Consider the following 18,118-nt stretch of genomic DNA (forward strand, 5'->3'; position numbering starts at 1 on the left):
TTGATTATGTTCTTTTAGGGCAAAGCAGCAGGCTAAAATGGCAGAGTACTGTCGCTCTATGTTCGGGGATGCGCTGCTCATTGAACCCCTGGAGAAATATCCGGTGATTTCTTCAACACCTTAAAAAAGCCAAACTTCAAAAACCATTCAATAATTCTAAAATAAAATTTAATTTCAACTTTAATTGTTACAAATCAGTTAATCGATCAATCAGTCAATCTATCTGTCTGTCACCTTAAAACTTTCAAAGGTTTTACAATCATTATAAACTTTCAAGCTAAGTTTTTTAAAGCCGAGGTCAAAGTTAAACTTATGCTAACTTTACTTGTGGTGCAAGGATGGTCCATTATCGCTAGAATATCTAGTCAAGGGTACTCAGGATCCCAGTAAAAGTGAAGGCGTTCTGTATCATCCTAATAAAGTTTGTTTCCAAATTATTAAGTGACTACCAGATAAAATAATAAATGAAAGTCATGTTTTGACCTGAAATCACTGCATTATTGTAGAAGGAAACAGACCAATGTAGTGATATAATTACACTAATTATGTAGTTTTTGCTATTACAGAAATATTTGACCATGGAATGCAGTGATTTGGCAATTATAATGAAGAGAATCATTTTTATGTGTTTATTGTTTTTACAGCTGGTTCCTGGTCAATCGCTGCCAAGCCCCCAGGAACTCATGGGGAAGATCTTGATCAAGAACAAGAAGAAACATCAGCACAGGGCCTCAAATGGTGGGAGCATCAGACGCAAGGACGGGACAGATGAGCAGTCCTCACCTTTGAATGGTGTGTCCACTCTAACACAAAAGTGACTGTGTATCAAAACAATTACAACAATAATTGAAGTATGTATACTGTAGCAACTTGTGTCAAGATGGGGTATCTTCACACACTGGGTCCATTCACACTTGTTTCATATTTAAAAAAAAAAAGAGAGAATCAGGGCAGTGGAACAAAACAAACAAACAAAAAACACCATGCCTAAGCATTTGTAATTTGTAAAGGTAATTTTTGCAAACATACATAAGACTGTTTTTGTGCAAAAACTTTACAAGTGAAGTTAATTATGTGAAGCTTATAATTAAAGCTTTTATAAGTGAAGGATCATGTTAAAATATTTTTTTGGGAAATCAATGTCCCTTAAACCCTTAAAATGTTTAAACTTGCTTTACCTAGAATGCACATAGTGTAATTCAGAAAACATGCTCTGTGTGAATGGTCTCTTAGAGTGCATGTCCTAGTTTCCTCCATCAGCATTCAGCATTATTGCATTGTCCTTGTTGTCCCAGCAACAGGTGTAATGTAAGTATGTATGTGATGTCTGATTTGCAAGTAAATGGCTCTTTTCAACCAGATTTTTTAGTGCATAAGTCTCAAACCCATGACGTTAGCTTGAATCAGTCTGACAGCAAAATTATACACTGAACAGTGAAAAAAATTAAGAACTTTTACTGTGAACTTCTTTGTCTTAACTAGTATTGCAGTCTTCAACATCCATTTCACATGTGATCTTATATGATTTTTTTATTTTGGAATCATTTTTATTTCATCACTTATTCTCAAGGTCCATTTTATTGCACATCTCTATCATATCTGCATGATTATATAGTTAGCTATTGAACCATGTCATCATTTGTCATTATTTGTCATCATTTACTCTTTCTTGGTCGTTAATGATGACATTTACAATTTTAACTCTTTCATTAGCTACATTTTGCAGCTCTTCTGCACTGAAAATGCATAAGGTTGTGTTTTAGTTGTAGTTTTCACTCTTTTTGTCGTCTTGAAATCATTCTGGCCCATTCATTTACAAGCAATTTCATATGCACACATTACAATTTTCTGTTACCGGTTTCATTTCACATCCAAACCCATTCATCATGAGATTTGTGTTTAGATTGTCCATTGTCTGATGGGGAGGTGGGCCAGCTCATGTCCAATGGGGGCGAGAAGCTTGCAGAGAGGATGGCCAAAGATCTTGATATCCGCAAGTCTATTGGTGGGTTTGTGCCTAGTTGACATGAGGTCTCAACCAATCAGGATTGTCACTAAGGCACCTGTCTGGAAGATCATGGTTAATGCACTTAAAGTGTGTATTCAGTTTTCTCTGTTTGTCTGTATTATTTTTTTATATTAATTACTAGATCGGGGAGATGGGGACAGTGAAGAAGAGGAGGAAGAGGAACCCATTCCAGATCCAAAGAAACACAACAACACTGATGAGGTAACTCCAGTCAGTCTGTCATGTTTGCTATTCTTCTCTCTGTCTCTCTTTCTGTGTGCATCTTTGACATGTCTCTCTGTTTCAGGGCACTGCGTACAGTGAGGTGAATGCTACAGAGGAGATGTCTACGCTGGTCAACTACATAGAACCTGTCAAATTCAAATCCTTTGAGGTGGCAACCAGTGAGTCGTGATGCCTTTCACATCGTAGCTGTTACTATGCTGTGTATTCTGTGTCTGTGTTGACCATTTAGAAGCCAGGACAGAATTATCCGTCTGTCTTATAAAATCATTGTTCATTTAGAGTTTAACTTGGATCCCTTTCTCTCTCTTTTCAGAGAGGAATAAATATTTTGAGATGTCATCTTTTGTGGAAACCAAAGGCATGGACACATTGAAGAACTCTCCCAGCGAGTTTGTTGAGTATCCTTCATCAGCCTCAGTCAGCAGATAATGACTGCTATAATGTGCTGCATCCCAGTTTACCTACTTGTAATATCTCCTAAAAGTATGTGAAGAAAAATCTTGTATGTAGCGGAGGATTAGGCAAGTATTGGTACATACTACCATATCATAATAGCATCTTTTGTACAGTTTACGCATATCATGTCAATGTGAACTGGCCTTTCAATCATACTGTCATATATAAACTCCTCATATATACAGTACACTCCACATTTCTGTTTATTTATACTACTCATTAATTCTTTCTACCATATTGTAGGTTCAGTATTTCATGTCCGCTGTGTGTTTTTTTGTTTTAGACCGGCTATTACTGGTGGACATTTAAAAAGCAGATCCATGTTATCCAGCTTGGAGTGTTTTTTCTTAATTTGTGTTTGTGGTTCTGATCCGAATATACTGTATTCACCAGAAATCATAGACCATCAGGGTATTTTTGACATACTCATTTCAACATTCTTTAATCTAATTTTGAATACTACTTAGGTTGGAAAATATACAAATTAGGATATGGCAATGGTTTAAGTTATATGCTTGGTTTGTGCATGTTTGCGCTTTTATATTCAAGTAATGTTGTTCTTCCTGAGCAAAATGTCTGTATTCAGATACAATAAGAAGCAGCTGAGTCGGATCTACCCCAAAGGGACTCGTGTGGACTCCAGTAACTATATGCCACAGCTCTTCTGGAACGTGGGTTGCCAAATGGTGGCGCTAAACTTCCAAACTCTCGGTCAGCTATGAAAACAGCACTATTTTATTGTCTTCTTGCTTCTTCTAGCCTTGAAAAGTTTTAAATAAGCTGATTTCTTCTCTGTCTCAGACTTGCCGATGCAGCTGAACATGGGGGTGTTTGAATATAACGGCCACTGTGGTTATCTGCTGAAGCCAGAGTTCATGAGACGCACGGACAAACACTTCGACCCCTTTACTATGGACATTGTGGATGGCATCGTAGCCAACACAGTTAAAATCAGGGTATTTTGTGCACATGTAGTATGCTGTTTAAAGATATAGTGATAGTCAGCTATTTTACTTTGTAATTTCACATGTGATATGTACAATCGTGTCATTTCTCACTTTTCCCTCATATACATAGATCATCTCAGGTCAGTTTCTGAACGATAAGAAGGTTGGGGTTTACGTGGAGGTGGACATGTTTGGGCTTCCCGCAGACACTAAAAGGAAATATCGAACGAAAACTTCTAACAACAACTCTCTGGACCCGGTCTGGGATGATGAAACCTTTTTGTTCAACAAGGTAACAACTGAAAAGAAACATTTTGTCCTAAAATGCGTAAAAACTGTGAAGCCGTTTAAAAATCTACTAATCTACACCTTTTGGTTAAATGAAATGCTGTTCATTTCTATCTTTCTAGGTGGTGTTGCCCACCCTTGCATCTCTGCGAATAGCAGTGTATGAAGAAAATGGAAAGTTTATTGGCCATCGCATCTTGCCAGTATCTGCAATGCGACCAGGTTAGTTCCAGTACGAGGCAGTGATCTACCAGACTTGTTAGTCTGATGCTGTACTAAATCTCTACAGTCCTACATCTGCCATATGTGTGTTTATGTGTCTTTTAGGATATCACTACATCTGTCTGAAGAATGAGCTGAACCAACCGCTCATGCTGTCATCCCTACTTGTGTACACTGAGGCACAAGACTACATTCCCAATGAACACCAAGGTAGGAGAGGTTTGTGTGGCACTATGAATGCCATGACAGTGAGTTCATAATCTGCTACTTTAGAGGTAATATTAGAAGCTGGTGAACAATATTGCTGTGCAAATACTGTTTATTTATTCCATTGGATTAAAGAAGCAAAAATCTTTAGCTATTCATATGACATGAAGTTCACAAATTCACATGGAGCAGGATTACTAGGATGGACATGATGAACAGGATGCATAGCATAAACAGGATGGTTTTAAATCACTACAAACAATACAAAAGAGAAAATCAAACTCATACAATCAATTCATCAATAAACATCCATATTGTACTCAGTCTAAACAAACTAATATCTATAAACAATTCAAATAAATTCAAACGATATAATTGGCAAACAAACTTATGCAAACTTAATGCATCCTAAGGAAAGGGTTCAAAGGACATGGTTGGGTGTCCATTCAAACACCCACACCTCACCAAGGGACAAAGGAAGAAAGTAAGGTCTTTATAGACCTTGACCAGGGGAATATGGGTAATGTAGTGCACCATATAGGGAAATGTAGTTTACTAGGAATTGTGGGATATGCAGTACAAAGATAAAATAAGAACCATTTGAAAAAATAAAGTCAAATTATTTAATAAAACAAAGTTGGTTAATGGGTCACTCTGAGTTTAATTCAAACCAGTAGTCTTTCAGGTATAAGGCCTTCATTGTCAACCTTTGTACAGTCTTACTCTTTCCCCTCTGTCTTTGTTTTTGTGTAGAGTATGCAGAGGCTCTGACAAACCCCATCAAACATCTCTCTCTACTGGCCCAGAGAGAAAGACAGCTTTTAGCACTTATGGAGGATCTCACTGAGGTCAGTCATGCCTGTCTACTTCACCTTTGATAGGTGTCACTTAGCAAATGTCTGGCAGTATTCTATACAAAATTCTGCTAATAGTGACTGGTGTCCAATTAGAATTTTTGCAACCAACCAATCCCCTTAAAGCCGAGGACACACTGCACGAGTTTCATGCCGATTATGATTGGAATTTGTTATTGACAACTGATCATGCCCAGTCAGATCGAGTCTGTTCCAGTTGGGTTCAGTCGCTGTTTGCAGTCGGCAGAAAAAGTTGCATAGTGTGTGGTGTCTAAAGATTATTATCTTAGAATTCAAGAACCAGTCATTACCAGTCGGCTTCGCAAATATGTTTTTAACATTTTAATATTTGCAACTGACACCAGCAATTGTATGCAGCTATGCAATGAAGATGTCTTCACTGTCAAACATCATCTGCATTCATTTTGTAATTTTGTAAAATCATGATTCGTATCGTATTGATTTATTTTTGGTCTTTCTTTTAATTTATAAGTTAACACTGCAAATTAAATGGTTTAGTTTTTATATGCAAAGTATAGAATAGCCAATAAATTATGTCATTTCTTTTGTTTTAATTATCAAGAATTGTTTTATTTGCCTGTATCTTATCTGTAGATTAGAGGCTATTTTTTCTTAACATTTTACTACTTAAAATTTGTTTTCAAGAATTTATAAAGGTTTTATAAAGAAATCATAAATCACAAATATGATAAAATTTTATATATATATATATATATATATATAATATATATTAATTATATACTAGTTGTGTCAAATGGATGAGGAAATTGCATTTATTAGAAACACCAACAAAGCAGGAAAGCCATAAGTTATATTAAGCACAAACTAAGAAAGTAAAACAGATCTGTGTTGTCTTTGGTGGGGTGGGGGCGGCTGAGGGGGTGAGTGTAGATGCTGCCGGTTTTGTGAGTTTTTGTTTTTTTATTCCAATTTGTCCAGTCATGAGTGACCCACAGTCGTGTAGTGAACTGACTGCAGTCATTAAGTTTGTGCTCCTTTCTGACTGTCAGCGACTAGAATCTGCTCCAGTCGATGATAACGGTCTTTAAGTGTGTTGAGGTCAAGTCTTAGAAAGTTTCTTCTAGTCGTGTAGTGTGTCCCCAGCTTTAGTGATCTCCCATTTAAACTTGCAGCCCACCCTAAAATGAACACATTAGTTGTCCACTGAAGATCCTGACATACAAGTCTTCCTTCATCAGTGTTCAGTCCTATTCCTCTGCAAATCATTCTTTTGACTCATATATTTTCAATTAATCAGTTGATTGAGTTTATGCTTCTGCATGTGATGCTTTTATGGTACTTTAGCATATTTTTAGAATCTTGAAAGCTCCAGTTCCCATTTATTATAACTACATTAAAAATAGTGACAAATATATTATTAATAAGTTTCTCCTTAATGGGTTTGGAATAAATTTGTTTTGGGTGATCGGTTCCTATTATTATTAGCTCACTGCTACATGATCTAACATCTTGTAGATATTTCAGCCATTAAGTGAATACATACTGTGTGTGTTTGCTTCTGTAGGGTGGACCTATGAAACAAGATGAAGGAGACAAAATTGACAGTGGCTCTGTGACCTTTGACCCTATTTGTCCTCTGTCATCTCCAACACTTCCTTCTGTAGTCACTGAGGTCATGAACCCTCCTGCATCAGGTTTGGTCTCACCTCAGAAACTCTTTCTCCTGCTGTCTTGCTCACGATCATTCTCTCCACACATTATGGCATTTTGGCCATAATGTTCCAGTCATTTCATTTCTGAAATCTATTAGGGGTATAGCGGTTGTTGTAATAAAAAATGATGATAATCACTTTTGTTAAAGACATTTGGAGTGACAGCTTGCATTAATGCACAGTGCAAGGTTCATCTCATTTATAAGCTCTAATAAATAGATTTTTTTGAGAATTCCATTTTTAATTTAGTTCTCATTTCATAATAGTTATTTTTTTATTCATATAAATTTTTTTTGTATATTTAGAATTATTTATAGTTAATATTTAGTTATTTTTTTCAGCAAGTGAGGCATGGTTAAACTTAAACTGCACTATGCAAGTGCAAAATGGAGCGCAACAGAAAGGAGCACAGTGTTATTTACTAAAATATGTATTTTTCAAATGTACATATTTCTTTTTGGACTTCTAAATGTAGCTTGATTTAGCTTTTTCTCTGAAGAACATTAACTGTAATGAAATAATAATATAGAGCCTGTTTATTTAATACAAATGTTTACTTATTAATTTAAAACGTTTTTTTTTTTAAAGACAAACGTTACCAAGTGTTAGTGAATTCTTATGAAAATTTCCAATTAAGAATACACCATTCCCAAACTAAACTGTACCAAAACAGTGACCTCAAAACCGCAATACGTACTGAACCGTGAACCGTTATGCCTCTAATGTATATTTTTGAGTATCCATGTCATGTTCATTAAGTGAACTGAGTGTTTGTGTGTAATATATTTTAGGCCAAAAAGAAGATTTTGTCAACAGTGTTCTTAAAGGTAAGATTCACTCACCCTCATCTAACCATTGTACACTCATCTTCATCAGTCCCCTGCGAAGGCTTGAGAGGTGTTGCAGATCACGGACAAGCTTTTGTTTCTGTGTTTTGCAGTAATCGAACCTCAATCTATTGATGAGCTCAAACAGCACAACTCCTACCTTAAGCTGTTGAAGAAGCAATGCAAGGAACTCAAGGAGCTGAAAAAGAAACATCTCAAAAAGGTAAAAAGCACTCTATTCTTGCAACACCATATGTAGTTAAGTGTTATGTAGAGAATTCCCTTAGGGTCACTTTTAACCAAATAATATGCACATATATTTTGGCCTAGATAAAAAAGAAAAAGAAAAAGAAAAGAAAAAAAAGTTCAGTTCTTCAAGACCAGCTTCGATTTTTGGTTGAGAAAGCCTTGATGGAAAGGGTGTTTAAGCACATTGCCAAACACTGCTCGTATGTTTGAACATGCACTGTAGCTATAGTAGCATGTCTTAGTTAATAGGCTTTGCTTGTGGTAAATAGACATAGACAAATAGATCAATCCAATGTGTAAGTCGTCGTAGTTGGCTTAACTATTTTTTGCTTCCCTGTTTGCTCAAATAGCAAAAAAAATCTCCATGATAGTAATAACTTAAAAAAAATGAAAGAGACTGATAACAGCAGTCAGAAGAGAGAATCGTCAAATTTACCATTCCAAACATAGATGCTGCATTAGAAACACCCTCACATTAGTATTAACTAGTTTTTTTTTTTTTTTTTAATTTGGGCAAAGGTGATATATTACAAACTATAGTGTTATAAATGTATGGTAACACTTTGATTTAGGGTCTCTTAACTAGTTGCTTAATAGCATGCATATTACTAGAATATTAGATATTTATTAGTGCTAATTAAGCACATATTAATGCCTTATTCCACAAGACAAGAAAATCCATGCAATTGTGAATTCTGCATGAAGGCAAAAGATTATCTCATGCAGATTTCCCAAAGTTGGTCACTGAGATTTGCTGCACTGACCAACAGAAGAAGCCTGGTTGCTTTGAGAGTAATCTTTGCTTTATACATTTCATCATTATTTTCAATAGACAGTGAAACTTTTTTTGTCCGTGAAAATTTGCAGTAATTTGGTGGTTGTAGCTTGTTTTTCCATCTTTAAAACTCTGTAAAGCATTCTTTCACACGTTTAATCGTCAAAACGACCAATCTTTCATTACAAATTTGAAAGCCTCACTTTATCCCGGTCCGGGAAAACCTCCAACACTGCACATTTTAGATACCTCGCTAATCAAACACACCTGATTCAACTCATCAACAAATGTGCATGTCAGATAAGAGAGACATCACAACTGTACCGTGTTGGCCGTTGGGGGTTCTCCAGGACCAGGATTGGGAACCACTTTTATTGAGTGAGAGAGCATGACTTGAGTCGACCACAGTTCTCAGTAAATAGCAATGGAGTTAGTAGATTTTCTGAGCTGTATGTCTATTTGAAGGTCAGATCATTTATCAAAGTAATATGGTATGTAATTATGCTCAAGACCTGGAATTACTTAGCCATGCAATTTTCAAAAATGAATCAACACGAATCAGCCAATATGTATTGAGCAGTCAACAGTATTTGGCTTAAGTATGACGAACTGATATCAGAGCCATAGCGCTCTGACGATGCCACAATTATGCTAGTCTCTTTTCAACAATAACTTAAAGAATATGTTTTTGTGTGTTACAGGTGTGGGCTCTCAGTAAGGAACAAAGGACTCGCTGTAGTCAACTGAACTCTGACCTCCAGAGGAAACGGAGTCAGGTGGAGAAGCGTCTGCGCTCCAGTCTGAAGAAAAAGTGAGGACATTTAGATTCAGCATTGACTGTTTGACCTCAGTCAGCGTTGGCCAGGTGGATATTGTGCTTGAGTGCCAACTGTTCGCTGTAATTCATACGGTGATCATAGAGAGATCAAGAGGTCTGGAGCTCAGAGTGGTGAAGCAGCCAATGTTCAGTTCTCATGAGGAACATTGTGTTTAGCAGAGAGTAATGGAAGGGGATGTGATCAGACTCTCTGATAGATATTTTACAAGCAGGGAGCAACACCAATGGTTAAACTGCTTTAAAACTGCAGACTGCTTGATTTAGTTATAAGTTCACTGTCAAAAAGTTGCTTATTTTATTAATTAACTAGATATAGTGTAGAATCAGAAAGGTTGCTACATTTTACAGCAGAACCTTTCTTAGTTTTACATTGATCAAAATCCTATAACTTTGTTCACTTCCGTGGTCAAATTAGATTTTGAAGAGAAATTAAAAATTGAATGAGACCTCTCTTAATGTCAGAAAGGTTGCTGGCCTTTGGTTAAAAGAACATTGGAAACTGGTTTGCTTTAAATAATTTCTTTGCAATTCATTATTATTAATATTATAATTTAGGGATGTCCCAATCAGGTTTTTTTTGCCCTCGAGTCAGAGTCTTTGGATTTTGAGTATCTGCCAATACTGAGTCCCGATCCGATACTTCTATATAATACATAACAAAAAGAATAAAGAAGAGCGAAAAAACAGATCCAGGATGTTCAATAAATTACATTTTGAAATATATTCAAATATAAAAGCTATTTTAAATAGACTAGTAAAAATATTTCAATTTGACTGTTTTGCTGTACTTTGGATCAAATAAATGCAGGCTTGGTGAACAGAAGAGACTTGCTTTAAAAACAAAAACATTAACAAGCTTACTGTTCAAAAAACTTCTGACTTGTAGTATAGGCAGCTTTAATTTTCTCTTATTTTCTGTCTTTTAATTGTCTTAGGAATCTATAAATGCTGGACATTAACAAATAATAATGATTTGTTTATATACTACAAAACACGGTTTATCACATAATAAGGCAGAATAGTTTCTATACTGTATTAAATGATATGTTAATTAGCACTGCATTGTTCATATACTTTATTTATGACCTGCTGGAGATGACTTGAAAAACAATTTATTGTCGTGATCGTATATTAATGTCTTCGTGTTTGCATTAGTTTCTGTTTTCCTGTAAATACGATAGCTGGACGCTTTTGTCCATATTAGGAGTTTCCTGATATAACTGTCAGCACGAGAGTGCGCTCTGGCTTCTATTATGAATGAAACACACACTGCATGAGAGTTTAGCGCTCTGTGATGTTCATCTCATGCGCAGACTATCCTGTCTCTTTGAGTTTGAATCTATATTTATTCACACCAGGTCTTGAAAACATGTCATGCCGCACGCGCTGCTGTTTCTGTGTGGAGTCAAAAGGGTCTAACTCTGTGCCACCGCATAACTAAAGATGTGTTAAAAAATAATGAGAATATATATATATATATATATATATATATATATATACATACACACGAGTCCTGATTGGGAGGTAACGTCCGATTCCGATCGAGTCTGAATTCATTAAACAGCTGTTTGTTATTTGTGTGTGTGTGTGCAGTGGGTCAGAGGAGAGTCAGAGGGAATTGATTGAGCTGGATCTGGAGGTGCAGAAACAGATGGACCAGTTCAAAGCGGAGCACATGCAGGAGGTTCTTGAGCTTAGACAGGCACAGCATCAGACAGAGAAAGAGGCTAAACAATTCCACCTCAGAGAGGTATGACACACAACAATAGCCCAAAGACACAGCGATCACAGCTGCTCTGTACACACTGCTGACTCTGTGCTTCTGTTCCAGGCCAATCAGAAACTAAAGGAAATCGCCCAAGAATGCCAAGCAGCCCAGATCAAGAAGCTCAAGGATGTGTGTGACAAGTGAGAAACTTTTTTTTGTGTCTTTGTGTTTGAGGCGCATTTGTGGGTTTGTGGACAAATGCTAAAATGTCACATTAACTGCTCGCAGAGAGAAGAAAGAGTTACAGAAGATGCTGGACCGGAAGAGGCTGAACAGCATCATTGAGGCCAAGAAAGCAGATAAGGACAAGGCTGAGGCGTGAGTAATAGTTTTTTCTTATCTCAAGGACAGTGCCAGTGACAGTCTAGGGTTAAAAGGTTAGCGCACACACACACCCCTCACCTCTAGTCATTCTTTTATCATTCCATACTCGGAAAGCTTTCTTTCTTCTGCTGAAAACAAAAGAAGATATTTTAAAGAATGTTGGTGACACGCAGTTTTGTTGACCATGGACTTTCACTGTAAAAAAAATATGATAATAATTTGTGTGTTTTACAGAAGAAAGTAACACTGTGTCGCAACAGCTAAAATCTGTCTGCACTGGACGCGAAAAAGCGACAATTGAAAATCATTTGAAATTTGTGTCAATACATCATGAATAAAAACGCATCAGCTGTTTTCTGTCAGGGATTTATCACGGCGACCGCCGCGTCCTTGTAGACTGATATAATAAATATAATGAGTTCTATAGTAGTAGTATTTTGTCGCACTGCTCGCGTCTGGTGTAGACACGGTAAAATTATATAGACAAATACAGTTACATCCCCATATTTGGTGGTTGTAGCCCTATAAGAACAATCTGACTATATCTTATTTAGAGATGTTCTAAGATGCCTCAAGATATCTGTAAAAGCAGCCATATTTCTCATTTTCTTGTTATGGAAACTGTCAGATAAAATGTTAGGGAGTAATAGAGAGAAATGAGACCATTTGTAATGTGCTGCTGAGGCTCATCCAGCCATTAACGTCACTGGAAACTTTGGAAAGGTCAGCACTGGTCTCAGCACCTCGATGATAGTGTACAATGAACATAACCTTCTGTCCTTCTCTCACTCAGCAGGGAGTTGAATGAGATCAATAGAAAACATATCAATGATTCGGTCAACTTAATCCGCCAGGTGAGTAGAGTTCTGGAAAAGTTTATGTTTGTGGTGTTATTTGTGTAAATATTTCTTTTTAGACACCTTGTTCTAATTAAGTGTCACTTAAAGGTGCTGTAGGGAACTTTTGTAAAAACAGTATAGGGTAACAGTATATTCCTGACAGTAGAATATGAGACAGATAATCTGTGAAAAAAATCAAGCTCCTCTGGCTCCTCGCAGTGGTCCTATTGCCATTTGCAGAAACTCCATCGCTCCTGGTAAAAAATAACCAATCAGAGCTGCGGTCCGTAACTTTGTTTGTGTTCAAAATGTAGAAAAATGTATATAATAAGCGAGTACACCATGAATCCATTTTCCAAACCGTGTTTTTGGCTTGTCCTGAATCACTAGGGTACACCTATAATAAGTGTTTATATTCGGACTATTTTAGATTACTTCGGGGATACTGCGGCGGAGTAACCGAGTACCTTTGTGATTCTTCATAGACATAAACAGAGAGAAGTAGTTCCGGCTACGATGTTCTTCCGCAAGATGCAAGCAGTTCTGTTTATTAACCGCTAGAGCATCAAAAGTTCCCTACCGCAGCTTTAAGATTTCATGCTCAGTTTTTAAGTTTTTTCAGTATGTACAGAATATTAGTGGTGACACAATTGTAGGGATGGCTTGATACCACAATTTTGGCTTTGGTCCAATACCAGAATGTAATATCTTTGAATTGATACCATAAGCGACAAATAAGCAGCCTCAAAAGAACTGAATTTAAAAACAATTTTAATAAAAACACTGCAAGGATCTCTACAGAAGCAAATGTGTTGCTTGTTCAGATAGGCCTGCGCGATGAATGGTGTTTTGAACATCATCACAATTTCTGCTTCTCTCGATTTACTAAGCATAGTCATCTGAGATATTATCTTGTTGTGGTCTGGCTCCTAAAGCCGAACAGCCAGTCAGATTGGTCTCTCCCGACAAGCTCTGACAACGTTCTCCGTTGTCCGAAAAGCCACCCAGGTGGGTCTGACTAGTGCCAGTGGTGTGGAACGCTGCACAAACACTTAATACTTAATGATGGACAACAGTGGCAGATGACAATAACATCGTAGGCAATCAGTAGATATCCGATGCTTCTTAGCGGACCTGCTCCACAAATCTGTCTAGTAAACAAGCACTCGACAGACTGTCTCATCAATATTGGACAGAAACTCATCGCTGTTGCTCGAAACCTTGTTAGGACGAAGTGTTTCTGAGCCATGCCAACCAAAAGTTCAAAATAAACAAGGTCAGTCTTCCTCATGAATTTCCTTAATTCTTTCTCTCTTTGTGTAGCTGGAAGTGTCTCAAGGGAAGCGTCAAGAGAAGTTAAAAGCCCTTCACAAGGACATCCTTCAGAAAATTGAGGAGGAGGTTCCTATGGTCAGTCCGTGCACAGATTATTTTCTTCTACTGATCAATGTCCCTTACTGAAATGTACAACAATAACAATATAATACTGCAGTTACAAGAGGTAATGTCACCACTGTCATCAAGAAAAAGAAATCAATCAGATTCTGAAAGCTTTTTAGACTGTTTAAGTAGGGGTGGACAATATACTGGACATGATAACCCTTTAGAAATTTGACAACCGGTCTGCATTTCAAATGGTCATAGTTATGCCAATTCGTCACAGTAGCTTACTCTTTTACAAGCCAGCCACTTCAAACATTAACAGATTTTAAAAGTGCAATAAGATGTAAAAGAAAACTCCGTTCTGTATTTGAACATTGTTTAACAGACAATTTTCTGAGAATAAACACTCAAAGCACCCACAAAGAGAGGTGCCTATAATAAAGTGTATAGGTATTGAGGCTTTTTCCATGGGTTTTGATTCTCAAAGGTCCAATACACCAAGTTATATGCCTGTCCAGCTGTAATCATTGATTGAGCTTTTGTGTAAATGTTTTACCTTTTATAGATATACCTTTTTGTCCCTCCATTGCCTTAATAGTTGTAATCAGTTATTTTTTAATACTGAACCTTTTAATTACATTAGGTTAGGATTAGTTTTTACAGTGATATCCAAATTGGTATTGAGAACGGTGATATTTCATCGCTATCGAAAATTTTGATAGCGCAACAACCTTATTTTCAGCTTAATTAAATATATTGGGATATGTATTTTTTAACATTAAATGAAATAGCTCATATTGTCGTAGAAATCTTTGGCCATATCACCACCCCTGATTCTTGAAGATTTCTCTTCAAATGTTGAATGGGATCATCTTGTCTCTGCAGGATCAGGCCCGTTTGACACGCGACTGCGAGGCAGAGCTGAAGCGCTTGCCGGAAGAGGTCTCTCAGTATCTGCAGGAGATCGAGAGCAGTGGCTCCCGGAAAGAGACTCTGATGGGTCAGGCCAATGACAGCCACAGCTCCGGCCCCGCCTCGAACTCCAGCACGCCCCCTTATTCCTCCCCTAACCACAGCTGGAGCAACATTTCCAATATCTCGTCCTGAGTGCTGGACTCCTCCTCCACCTCAAACACTCCCGTCTAGTCAAAGACGGACGGATACTACAGGAGTGTATTAGTGATACTATCTTTGTTTAATTTGTTTTTCTTATCACTCTTTCCAATCCATTTCTGTCCGCAGTGGATTTTAAGAATAGATATAGTATTACTAAAAGTTGTATGCATTCTCTTATGATTGTTTTTATTTTTTTTTAGCTTGCGTACACTCTTTACCACCTTGTCTGTCTGAATCAGTTCTTTTTAACCAAAATCTTGTTTTAATCCATAAACAGTGGATTTTATCAAGCTTTAATAATCCGGGCTCATATTTCATACTACCACCTGTATGCAAGATACCTGTGGAAACCAGAGGGATGGGGCTTTTCTATTTATTTTCGGATGTATATTGTGCACTTTTGCAGCTTTATTGGTAGTGCAGCGAGTTGTCCTATAGGTGGCAGTGTAATTTTGGCAGTAGTGAATTCTGACGCTGTGATGCTAGCAAGGCTCATGCTTAGTCTTAAAGGTACATGTTTACATAATGCACAGATGGACTATTTCTTACTCCCCCCAACACAATTCATTTTTCCACAGCGACGAAACATCCGGTCTTGTGAATGTTGATCAGGCCATGAGCACACTGTCTGAAAAATGCAGATTACGCAGCTTTTCACTGGGGCAATACCCTCAAGGGACAACTTTGTACACAATCTTCCCCCCCAAAAAGTGCATATTAGTACCAATTTGTTCATAAATACTAATAAGTATCCTTAAAGTGATAACTTTTAAATAAGGTGCTAAGTTGACCATTTTAGGGGTACCGCCCCATTGACAAGATGCTGTAGGCCTAAAATGCAATTTCTGCACATATTTTCCTAAAAGTGTATATTGTTTTTGTGTCCGATGACACTAAAATGTTTAAGTGCCTCACATATGCATGTATTTCGCTTGAACTCTCTCACCCAGTTAATGCATTCTAAAATCCCATAATCCCCCGCTCTCTTTCCTGTACCTCCCCCGTATCTGTCTCTCTATCGGTTGGTTTAACTTAATCTAATCCAGATTCAGTGTAATTGGCAGTGATCCCGCATCTCACAACAAATCCAGTGATGTCTAGGAAACTTCAAACTGCCGAACCCTTTTGAATCTTGTCACGTTCTGGGTGCGGTGTCAGGAACACTGTGCACAAATCCCTCGTCTGGCTTTATCGGGGTCTATTCAGAGTCGTGTTGCATAATATGCAGCAAAGCAGAGCATATGAGATGAGTTTTTAATGTGAGATTGAAGCAAGACTTTTATAGCTTAGCTCTGATCACCACAATCCAGGGCTTTTTTAATCCATTAGAATGTATGATGTTTGGATTTTGCTTTCTCGTACTGTAATCTGGTCAGCTGTCCCCCCCCCCCCCCCCCCACTTCCTGTTTACTTTCATATATTTGGTCAGTTTTTTAGTTTGATGTCCATGTGCATCTTTTCCGCACCTTGTTTTCCATTCTCTTCGTGTCTCTCAGGGCTTCGCGGCTTAATATTAAGGCAGTTGGAGTTGAGCGAGCCTCATTCTCACTGGTGTGCTTGGTGCATAATGATCTCAATGGAAGCACTTTGAGAAAGACAGTGATTTCAGCACTTATGATTATCAAACAATTACATTTGCTGAGCGAGTAATATAATATGCATCATGGACATGACGGTTCTTCTGCATGCTTGGATGGTAACATTTCTAGTGTAATTTACAAAGCGTGTGTGTGTGTGTGTGAGGTAAGCGCTGGCTGTGAGAATGAAGACTGCACAGTAGAGTTTAGAAGGCCAGAAGCCAAAGGGCTGAATGAGATGAGATGGACAACACTATCGTTTGCTATGAGAAGAGAGCATGAGCTTATGTGACTCAGCCCACACAGTATAATGTGTTAATATGTTAAGTCAATAGCTTTATTTACCCATATGGACAGGGATAAATGGTACTTGCATGGAAACATTTCCTCTCTCCATGTCTTGTTATCTTTGGAGAGGGACATTAGTGTTGTACATTCTACCAGGAAATATTAAAGTGTGTATTTCAGTCGAAACCACATAGAAGTTTATATCCATCTACATAGAATTCATTCCATTTTAGACATAAATGAATTTTACTACTGACTAGAGAAGAAGTTGAAGGTGACGTGTGTCTTTTTGCTTGCATCTTAGGCTGATCTAGTGTCCCAAAAACACGTGCGCACTGTACAGTCAACCTAAGCACCTTTCAGTCTTCTGCTGCCTGTCCGGCATTTGAGTTCTTACCTTAAATTAGGTGCAGGTGTTTTTTTTTTGTTTGTTTGTTTTTGAGAAACACCCCAGTACTTTATGGCCTGTATTTTTATTTTTATGATTATGACACTTTATGGTCGTCTTGTTCTTTACAGTGGCATGATTCTGTAGTGTTCCTATGATACTGTATATCTCATTATGGTTCGGTTTTGTTTATAGACTGTAGTAATGGTACTATTTTATCATTTAAAAACCCATCAATTCCTTTTTGAAATCATGTAATTTAGAAACCCACTTTTTATTGTATTAAAATGGGACGAAATTCAGGTGGTTGTTCTGATTTTGAATTTTCTTTTGATTTTAGCACCTTTTATTGTTGTTTTATTAATGCTTGCAAAGCATGTCCTGTAAATTGACTGTTGTTGGTACAGGTTTTTTTCTTCTTCTTTCAAAGCAGACATTAGCATGCCAAGTTCAGTTTATAATCAGACATCCTCAGGGGACAAGCCAGGCTGGTCCATCACACATGTGGGCCAAACTGAGTGATGCTGGTGTGTGTACTGAAATCAGTGAGGACTGTAGTCAGACTTTAAGGGACAAAACATGCTTACCCAAGGGCTAACTTGTGCTCTGCCTCAATTACAGCTTTAACCAAGTACATATGTCATCTCTTTCTGCATGTGTCTCTTTATCACCTTCCTACCGAAACACTCTTTTGTTAACACTGTATGTAGATAATGTACTGGTCTGCCTTGTTTAAAGGGAACATTATTACTCTGGATGTAATTTTTATTGCCTCGATAAATAATATTACTGTACATTCAATAAATACAAAACATTGTCAGAAA

The 18,118-nt window shown here is 37.4% G+C and overlaps 1 protein-coding gene across 2 annotated transcripts in view; it reads left to right on the forward strand.

The window, feature by feature from the left end:
• The window catches only part of plcb3 (phospholipase C, beta 3 (phosphatidylinositol-specific)), a 56,366-nt gene extending 38,248 nt beyond the window's left edge, over positions 1-18,118 (forward strand). Inside the window, exons 13-34 of one of the 2 annotated variants that reach the window (XM_026268708.1) lie at positions 19-103; positions 645-792; positions 1,904-2,005; positions 2,151-2,230; positions 2,316-2,412; positions 2,568-2,652; positions 3,297-3,421; positions 3,512-3,666; positions 3,788-3,949; positions 4,068-4,167; positions 4,273-4,377; positions 5,128-5,222; positions 6,775-6,904; positions 7,714-7,749; positions 7,863-7,972; positions 9,475-9,584; positions 11,205-11,361; positions 11,443-11,519; positions 11,608-11,697; positions 12,497-12,557; positions 13,866-13,952; positions 14,811-18,118. In XM_026268708.1, coding sequence (XP_026124493.1) covers positions 19-103; positions 645-792; positions 1,904-2,005; positions 2,151-2,230; positions 2,316-2,412; positions 2,568-2,652; positions 3,297-3,421; positions 3,512-3,666; positions 3,788-3,949; positions 4,068-4,167; positions 4,273-4,377; positions 5,128-5,222; positions 6,775-6,904; positions 7,714-7,749; positions 7,863-7,972; positions 9,475-9,584; positions 11,205-11,361; positions 11,443-11,519; positions 11,608-11,697; positions 12,497-12,557; positions 13,866-13,952; positions 14,811-15,032 — 2,419 coding nt within the window. In that variant the 3' untranslated portion in view covers positions 15,033-18,118. The remainder of the gene's footprint in view (positions 1-18; positions 104-644; positions 793-1,903; positions 2,006-2,150; positions 2,231-2,315; positions 2,413-2,567; positions 2,653-3,296; positions 3,422-3,511; positions 3,667-3,787; positions 3,950-4,067; positions 4,168-4,272; positions 4,378-5,127; positions 5,223-6,774; positions 6,905-7,713; positions 7,750-7,862; positions 7,973-9,474; positions 9,585-11,204; positions 11,362-11,442; positions 11,520-11,607; positions 11,698-12,496; positions 12,558-13,865; positions 13,953-14,810) is intronic. The other variant, XM_026268709.1, reaches the window with a different exon arrangement.

The sequence above is a fragment of the Carassius auratus genome, chromosome 7 (assembly GCF_003368295.1).
Source record: "Carassius auratus strain Wakin chromosome 7, ASM336829v1, whole genome shotgun sequence".
NCBI lineage: Eukaryota > Metazoa > Chordata > Actinopteri > Cypriniformes > Cyprinidae > Carassius > Carassius auratus.